Here is a 9,059-nt window from a genome sequence, read left to right as displayed (position 1 = left end):
ATAGAGAGAGAAACAAAAAGAAAGAAAAGATTTTTAGAGAGAAAGAGAGTGTGTGTTTCCACCGTCGTTTTAAGTTAAACTATCCCGTCGTTTTCAAACCTTCTCCTTCTCTCTCTAATTAAGCTTAGCCTTGTCAATTACAATTAATTTTTGTTTTAATTTTTAAAAAAAGCAGTTGCCGTTTCTTAGCTTCTCTTGAAGAACCCTAAAGAAAGGCTCTTTGGCTTGGGGCTCAGATCAGAAGCTTAAGTTCCTTTTGTACTTTTTCTTGCCTGAAGCTTTTGTTTCTTTTTTTTGGTAAGTTTTTTTAATTTTTCAGCTTTTTTTTTTTGCTCTTGTTGTTAATTTAGCTTGGAGTTCACTAATTTAAGTGACAATTTTTTTCTTCTTAATTATGTTGAAATAAGCTTAAAGTGTAAAATTTTGTGTGTTTTTTTTTGAAGTTTTTAGGGTTTTTAGTTTTGAAATTTGCAGTTTAGTCACTATGGGAAATTTGGGGTGAGACCTAAATTCGATTACTTTCTGCTTGCATTTAGTTGATTTGGGTCAATATTAGTTTAAGTTTTGGGGTATGTAACGTTTTCAATTTTCTTTTGTGGTTTATTATTATTATTATTTTTTTGGAAAAAGTTGTTAAATATGTGAGGAATTCACAAATTGTTAAAAAATTTATTTATTTATTTATTTGCTTTGTTTGGTTGCTAAGAAAGTCGGTGGAAACTGAAAGTTTCCGACTGTCTTATTGTAGTTGGCATTTGATTTCTTCTCTATGTCTGTGTGTGCATTTTTTTTTTTTTTTTGCATAAATCTTAATTAACATGATATGTACTTTTATTATGATTTTTTCAAAATCAAAATGTATATCATAGAAGTAAAAAAGTTGGTAAAGCAGCTTATAAAGAACTAAATAGTGCAGTTTTCTTTCGCCATTATCTTTGATTATTTAATGTTCTTACTTGCCCACTAATGTCATGATGTAGGATGATCTCTTCATGAGTGGAATAGTGGCAATTTGGAGAGTAATTTGGGAGACTTTCCTGTAGAATAAGTTGTTTTTGAGCTGTGATGATCTTTTATATGGATAAACTGATACTGTACAAAGGCATATAGGTACAAAATAGTGGTGGGTGGAGTTTAATGCCAGATAACGAATTTGAAGACGGGATCCACAGTCTATTCGAGCTAGATAACTCTTTCCAGGGCCACCATCTGCCAAAAGCTGGGGATGGAAATTGGCCGGTGCTTAACTATAATCATTGGGTTGGAAAGCTGAGACAGATTGGCACGACCCAGAATTCCAATTTGAAAAGCTACAGCTTGCAACAATTAGGTATCTATGTTCTCACTATTAATTCTATATTTTTCTGCATGTTTTTATATGGTGAAAATCTGTTCTGCCTAATAAAGAATAGCACCACTATCCTGAAATGGGAAAATAAACTGAAAAAACAATGCTTAGTTATAATTATTTAAAACACCCATTTCGTGAGATTAAACTACCTATAATATTTGCTTGTTATTCACAGATCCCGTGGGAGGACATGGTGGTGAAGCCTTAAATGTGCTGCACAATCAAAACTATACACAATCGTCTCCTACACTTGAGTGTTCCCAAATTCTTTCCAGAAACCAACAACTGAATACAAATGGCTTCTTGCTTGACTGTCAGGGTTTTGGGATGCAACACAATCGTTCAGGGTTTTTGGGTGAAAATACAGATTATGATCAGTGTAATTTGATTTCCAGAGGCTCTTCTATCTTTAAATCACATCAAGAAAATGAGTCTTGTGAGAGTCCCACCTTGACAACAAATTCGGAAAGATCGGAAATTACTGAAGCTTCTACTGATTTAAACTTTCTTAAAGGGCGACAACTTTTGAACACCCCACAACTGGGTATTCAGCAACCTCTCCCCATGCAGCAGTCTGGCTATAATGAAATGCAGTTGTTGCAGCAGCACTTAATGATCAAGCAGCTGCAAGATCTTCAGAGACAACAACAAATTCAACAGTTCGGTGATGTGCGGGAGCAGAATACTTCAAACCAACTTTCTGCTATTGCCAAACAGTCTGCCACGGGTCAGTTCTCACCTCTTATTAATGGAACTCCTGTTCACGAAGCATCACAAATGTTTATGAACATTGTACAGCAAGGTACATTGCCCACTACTCCAGGAGTATCTAACAGAGTTGTATTCCCACAAGATCAACGACAGACTTTCCGCTTAATGGGCCTAAGTTCTCAGCAGCCTGATGCATCTTTATACGGTACTCCTGTTGCTAGTGCCAGAAGTAATACGAGTCAATATTCTCAACAAGGAATCTCTAGTGATGCTGTCAATTTCTTGACTAAGGCTGGTGGTCAAGCACAGAAGCCTACTATGCAGTCATCAGGTACATTCTTAAGAGATCGATATAATGTTTCACCAGATCAGGTCTACATGTTACAAGGTGCCTTAATATCCAACCCAGGATTTCAGGGGAAAGATATGTTTGGATCAGCCTCTGGCCAGAGCATAAATAGTGGAAATATGTCTGGAAGCTTCCTGGCCGAGAATGCTGCACAAGTAAATGCATCTGCCAAGGACTTCAATGGAAGGCAACAGCAAGCTGGTTGTCCTGCAATGCAGCAGAAAACTACACAACTTGGTCCCTCTCAGGGTTTGGTTCCTTTAGACCCGATAGAAGAGAAGTTATTATATAATATGGATGATAACTTCTGGGATGCCTCCTTAGGCAGGCGCACTGATGTAGGTGCTGGAAGTTTCAGCAATGTGTTGGAGAACTCAGATTTTTCAAATTCTTTTCCATCTATTCAGAGTGGGAGCTGGAGTGCTTTAATGCAGTCTGCTGTGGCTGAGGCTTCTAGCAGTGATACTGGGCTACAGGATGAGTGGAGTGGATTGACATTTCAGAATACTGAACAGTCAACTGATAATCAGCTTTCAAACTTTGTCGACAGTGATAAGCAACGGGCAGGTTGGATTGATGGCAGCCTACAGAGTGCCTCCTCCTTTAGTTCAAAATCTATGCCCATGTTCAATTATTCTGGTGTAAGCTCTACCTTCCCTGGTTTTAAGCAGCCTGGCACCCAATTTTCAACTGATCAGGGTGAGAATCTACCTCATGATATATCGCATGGGTCTTCTGAAAGGAAGTCTCCCAAAGTCACTTCTGAGTGGGTAGATTGTGGCACTCAACAGAAGCAACCCTTTGAGGGAGGTCAACAAGCTCAGTCATATATGCATTTAAATAATGCTTGGGCAGGTCAGATGTATGTGCACACAGAAAGTAGTGCTCATCAGCGGACTACCTCACATGAAGATTTTGGCCAGCCTTATACTAAATATAATGGTAGTATCCCCCTTCACCTCAAGGAAATTTTGCTGCATTTATTCTCATATTAACAAGGAACTGTGAATATTGGTTGCAGGTAGCACTAATGATGGTTGTTTATTAAAGACATCAACTGGAGGGGTGGAGCAAGTACCATCTGGCTCAGATAATAATCTGTTCAGCAGAAAAGATTCACAGATAAATAATAACCAGTCAACTGGTCAACGAGTCATGGATAATAATAGATCTGATTACATGAGACATGCTGATATCTCTGCCCCCAAGGGAAGTGAGAGTACACATAAGAATCAGCATCAGCTAAGCAATGGGCCTCATGGTTTTGTTAACTCTTCTGAGGGAGAAGGTGAAATATACGTAAATCAGCAAAAGAGCTACCAACGGCAAGCTTCAAGTGACAGCTATAATTCTAAAGGACTGAGTGGTCGTGACCAAGGACTTTCTGGACAGGTCAAGTTTTTTGGTGATGTTTCTAGTGGCAGTGCAAACTTCAATGAGGTAAATAACGATATTTTTTAATTCCAATGGTGTTTTTTTTTTCTTATGTTCTTGGTTAGTTACATGATTTGTCCTTTTTGCAGGTGCGCTCACCTTTAGAAGAGGTAACTTCTGGGGATGATATCAAATCAGTTGGCCCTAATGGTTCAAATACTACTGCTCAGACAAGGTGTTTATATATATAATCTCCTACTAACTGGCTTAGTTCATTCGTAGCTTAAACATACAAATTGGTTGCTATTAAAGAAGTAGGAATATTTGTGTTTGTCCTTATTTTGCTTTTGTTGGGCAATAGAATCTATTACTGGATTTTTTTTTCTCATGTGTAAGCCTAAAGCTTGTCATCTTGTTATGTGCTTAAAGTTTCTACAACATAATGTTGAAATGTGATTGACTGAACCTATGCAGTCAAAATATGCTTGAGCTCCTTCACAAGGTTAACCTTCCGAGGGAGGGTGGTGTCATGGCACATTCTGGCTTTATAGAATCTAATTCATTGGCTAAAGTTCCAGAGGCAGAAGATTATACATCCGTTGCTCAACTATACAACCCATCTGCCGCTTCTCAAGGGTTTGGTTTAAGGTTGGCCCTCCCATCCCAACAGCTGCCAAATTCAAACCCTTTCCTCAATTCTAAGGGCTCACCACAGACTCTAAGTAATCTAAAATCAGGGCAGGTCTATCAGACATGGGTAGCTTCTCCATATTCTGTTCAATCTTCGTCTTCAGCACATGAGTTGTCTCAAAGAGTACATTTGGATGGTAAATCGAGTATGTCCAGAGAAAAAGGTGTCTCGTCATACTCAACCATGCAGGGGAGCGCAGCTGCAGCCTTTGCATCCAGTCTTCCGCATCTGAGAAATCAAACACAAATGCAACCCATGCCTAATTCACCTGTAGCATCTCAATCATTACAGGTGACACTTTCAAATGCTAGTAGGAATCCCCCTGTTAACCTTGCCACCTCTCAAGATACTTCTCAACAGACTTCTTCCAATCATTTTGGTCAACAGTTTCCAGTTTTGGAAGCTTCACAGGTATCTCAGACTTATATCATGCCAGGCATGTCAGGGCATGGTGAATTTTCAGCAATGCAAAATGCATGGAGAACTCTACCAACTCAGCGGAATCTTTCTGTTTTAGAACCTCTAAAAGTTCCTGCTAGCTTGCCTCCCTCCATGGATCCCACAAATAGTAGTATAAACTCCAATAAATGTGGTTATGGGGAAATTCAGGCAGGACAAGAGAGGTCCTCGCAGCAAATGTCTTCTAATATGACAGACCCTTCCCAGCCAGCTAGTTTCTCTCAAGGAGAAAAACCTTCACAAAAGCATTGCTTAAATGCAAGTGCTCTGCCCTCTTCCTCATCATTGCCTCTTTCTAATCAGGAAGTCCTTGATGGGGTTAAACATGATGATAACCAAGCCTTCATGACTTCTGAGAGAAACTTTGTACCTGGTGCCCATTCTTTGAAACCATCTAACAGTTTCCATCAAAATTACTCCCTGTTGCACCAAATACAAGCGATAAATAATGCTGAGACTGATCCAAGTAAGAGTACCGATGACTCTCAGCAGGTTTCTTCTGTGGTTGGACAGCAGTTGTATGAACATAATTCAAGGTTGAGAAGCTCTATGGATAGTGGTCCAAGTTTAGCACCAGGTGGGGATAACAAAATGCTAAGCTTCTTCACAGCTTCAAGGGAAGATCCAACTGTAAAAGCTTTGCCACAGACTGCTCTACAAAGTATGCCTTTGCATGAGATGGTCCAATTTGGTCAAAATAGTTCTCAGAGCCAATCTACTAGCGGCTCTTATGTAACTAATCATATGAATCATCATTGCCAGGGTAACCTGCATATGGCACCCTCTTGGTTTAAGCATTATGGGTCCTTCAGAAATGGGCAGATGCTTTCAACGTCTGATGCCAGGATTACAAAATCTGCCTCTGGACAGTTCTCCCTCTTGAAGTCTACTCAGAATCTGCATATTCATGACTCTGTTGGACAAGTAGATGCTGTGGAGGCTAGTCAAGCTACTATTTCCATGCCAAGCTTAGGTACTACCTTGGTGACAAATGAACACTTTTCAGCTCCTTATGTGTTGCCGTCAAGTATCAACAATCAAAATATTTTTATTACAAGACCGAAGAAGCGCAAAGCTATATCATCTGAGCTTCTGCCATGGCGCAGAGAAGTGTCACAAGGTTGCCAAAAACCTCAAAATATCAGGTCATTACAATTTTTGCCCATTTCTTTTTAGTAATTTTAGTTTCCTTGATTATTGATACTTTATTGTCACCACTCATATTGGCTGCAGAGATTGGAAAATTTTCAATTTATATTCCTTTGGTCTTTTTGTTCTATCCCTCTATTTTTCTGGGTTACTTGTGTGAGTTATTGATTCCTTATTCGTTCATGATCTTAATTTTAAGTTATAGTTATTTCCACAGTGTGTCAGAACAAGAATGGGCTGAGGCCACAAATCGGTTGTGTGAGAAGGTGTGTGCTCCAAGTTTGATAATAATGGAATTTAGTGCCTCTAAATATTGTCCATGTGTTGAATTTAAAATTGAATCTAAACATTGCATTACTACTGGCAGGTGGAAGATGAGGTTGAAATACTTGAAGATGTGCATCCAATGCTTCGATCAAAAAGGAGGCTTGTTTTGACAACACAGCTTATGCAGCTATTGCTTCATCCTGTTCCGGCACCAATTCTCAGAGCAGATGCCACCTCAAACTATGATAGTGTATCATACTTTGTTTCTAGAGTAGCCCTTGGTGATGCATGCAACCTTTCCTGTGGTGTAAGAAAAAATATGCAGCTCACCTCTTACAACAGTGACATGTGAGTATTGTTCTTACAAGTTGTGAATATATTAGGAGGCTAAAATACAAATTCTTTTTGCATGTTAGCACAATGCTAATTTTAAGTAAACTTTGGCTGCACACTAATTTTAAACTTGAGGTGGTACTTTCGTAAAATTTCTGGCCTTGCCTTCTAAGAATTATATGTTTTTCAGGACCTCTGAGAAGCTAAAAACTTTTGAGAAAACTGGTGATCAGAACATTTTGGAAGTCATGGAAGATTTTACTGATAGAGCTAAGAAACTAGAAAACAACTTCCAAAGGTATGTACTCCATTAATGAATTTCTCTATTTGGCAACCATTCTTGTTCTTGTGATGGAGAAATGCGCCTCTTAAGTGACACAAAACAAAAATTATGGCTGCATTTATACCCCATATGTTGAGCTGTGAATATCTGATCACAATCATATAATATACAATTGAATTGGCCAAGCCCTGTCATTCCAACTCCTGAGGAGAAGGTTCCTTACAGCTGATAAATCGAACATGTTTCCTGTTCTATGGTTTCACTTGCTTCCTTATCATCATTTGCTGAATGGTAATATAATATCAAATTATGTGCCAAAATAAATGATGTGGCTTTCAGAATCCCATCTCCTGAAATAAAGGAGTGCCCTTCTAAGAAATACTGCTTTTATTTTCCAGATTTAATGCCCTTTTGCACAATTGATGTTAATTTATTCATTTGATGGCAAAATTGTATCTATAACTTTATGATGTTCTTTGCATGAATACCATTTGTTTATGCAGATTGGACAAGAAAGTGTCAGTTCTAGACATCAGAGTGGAATGTCAGGAGCTGGAACGTTTTTCTGTCATCAACCGTTTTGCCAGATTTCATAGCCGAGGACAAGGAGATACCTCTGGAGCCGCATTAGTGTCTGCAATCCACAAACCAGTTCCACAGAGATATGTCACAGCACTTCCAATGCCTAGGAATCTACCTGAAGGGGTACAATGTTTTTCACTGTGATCATGATTTAACCGATCCTCTCTCAAATTGAATCTTGTTTTCATCTATTCTCTGCATGTCCACAATCTCTCTCTTCACTAATCTCAATATTGGCAAGCAAGAAAGACAAGAATGCATGATGGAATGTCAGACAGGTCGACCTTGTATTGAGGCCCTTGGTTATTTTGAGTTGAGGCCATTGTTGTCATTTTTTAGAAAGTAAATATTGTTTCTTGTATATTTTTATGGAAGTCCAAGGAGAATAGGAGTATTCTAAGTATCTTTTGCAAAAGAGCACGAGGATCATCAGTATGAATGTCTTTTACTTATTACGTAAGTAGTGGAATTTAGCTTTGCCTAAAACGTGGATAATATTTGCATCTTTGCCTTTTTTGGGTTCTCTTTCCTGTCTTCCTTCTTTTTCACTCTTTCAGGTTTATTCTGTTATCAGCTGGAAGGACATGAGACTGGCATCTGGTAGACCAGCATATGATAATATTTATGGCCGGTATAAGTGGTTGGAATTTTATAATCCAAGATATGTAACAGGGCTTCCCACTTGGCATTTCCAACACTTAAATGGCCTTTGGATCACAACTACTTGGTTAAATGCTTCTCTAACTTAAAAAAATCTTTTCCTCAGTCACGTGTGTGGTTACTCTTGACTTGCATTTGAGTGGGGGGGGAACAAAGATCTACCTGAAAAGGATTGCAGAACCTTCAACGGTACCTTTATGAACTAAAGTATTTGTTTTATTTGAAAAGTACAAGGTTTCAGTTTCAGACAGTGATTCTGTCTGAGCCCCCCACCCTCACCCTCTCCCATTGGCCATACAAGAAATTGAGTAAAAGACAAGGGAAGACTTTTCACGACAGCAAAAGAATGTTTGCTTTTTAAGTTCTGAAGTGGAAGGATTCTATGTACTTGATTGTCTTCACTCTCCTTAAAAAATTGACTAAAAGCAGCACAGACACGTCAGTTGTTGTGGGTATTCCGTGATAACTAACTCCAGTTTCAACCTGTCAGAATCGGTATCTGATCCAATCAATGATTTGAAAGTGATGTGAGAACAAGCAGAAAAAAATAAAGAACTATTTATTACCTAGGCTGGTGGTAATAATTTCTTTGGTGGGGTTTGTCCCAACTCCCAGGTTTTCTCGTTGGTGGACAAGCAATCTGCTGACAACATTGGTGGGGATGTCTTTTGTTTTCAACATCCAAACACTTCAAGTCTTCAACAATGTAAGCAAAATAATTATTCAATAAAAGGAAACAAACAGATTATCTTCCAACATCATGCCCACGTGGGTTTACACCTTTTGTCTCATATCAAATGGGCCCCAAAATATCACCCTGGCCAGTGCAATTGAGTGTAGCCTTGGACCC

At 38.8% G+C, this 9,059-nt stretch overlaps 1 protein-coding gene across 4 annotated transcripts; it reads left to right on the top strand.

Annotated features, from left to right (window-relative positions):
- On the top strand, positions 1-8,079 carry LOC111316746 (uncharacterized). Of its 4 annotated transcripts, none has more exons than XM_089753306.1 (10): positions 1-297; positions 1,111-1,330; positions 1,527-3,353; positions 3,433-3,851; positions 3,935-4,020; positions 4,260-6,080; positions 6,302-6,350; positions 6,452-6,699; positions 6,875-6,982; positions 7,471-8,079. In XM_089753306.1, exons 2-10 carry the CDS (start codon positions 1,138-1,140, stop codon positions 7,691-7,693), a joined length of 4,974 nt encoding a protein of 1,657 aa, XP_089609432.1. In that variant the 5' UTR covers positions 1-297; positions 1,111-1,137; the 3' UTR covers positions 7,694-8,079. The 4 variants fall into 4 exon arrangements, with proteins under 4 accessions (XP_089609432.1, XP_022774578.2, XP_022774579.2 ...); XM_022918843.2 differs by having other exon boundaries at positions 6,290-6,350; XM_022918844.2 differs by having other exon boundaries at positions 981-1,330.
- The last annotated feature ends 980 nt before the right edge of the window (positions 8,080-9,059 follow it).

Source organism: Durio zibethinus, chromosome 24 (genome assembly GCF_047325235.1).
Source record: "Durio zibethinus cultivar Kanyao isolate XHJ-2024 chromosome 24, ASM4732523v1, whole genome shotgun sequence".
In the NCBI taxonomy this organism is placed as follows: Eukaryota; Viridiplantae; Streptophyta; class Magnoliopsida; order Malvales; family Malvaceae; genus Durio; species Durio zibethinus.
Note: the sequence above shows the minus strand (reverse complement) of the source record. Positions and strands in the feature narration are given on the sequence as shown.

Coding starts and splice junctions, on each gene's coding strand:
- LOC111316746 (XM_022918843.2), top strand. CDS start 1,138: ATGCCAGATAACGAATTTGAAGACGGGATCCACAGTCTATTCGAGCTA. Junction 1,331..1,526: donor CTACAGCTTGCAACAATTAG/GTATCTATGTTC, acceptor TGTTATTCACAG/ATCCCGTGGGAGGACATGGT. Junction 6,983..7,470: donor CTAGAAAACAACTTCCAAAG/GTATGTACTCCA, acceptor TTGTTTATGCAG/ATTGGACAAGAAAGTGTCAG.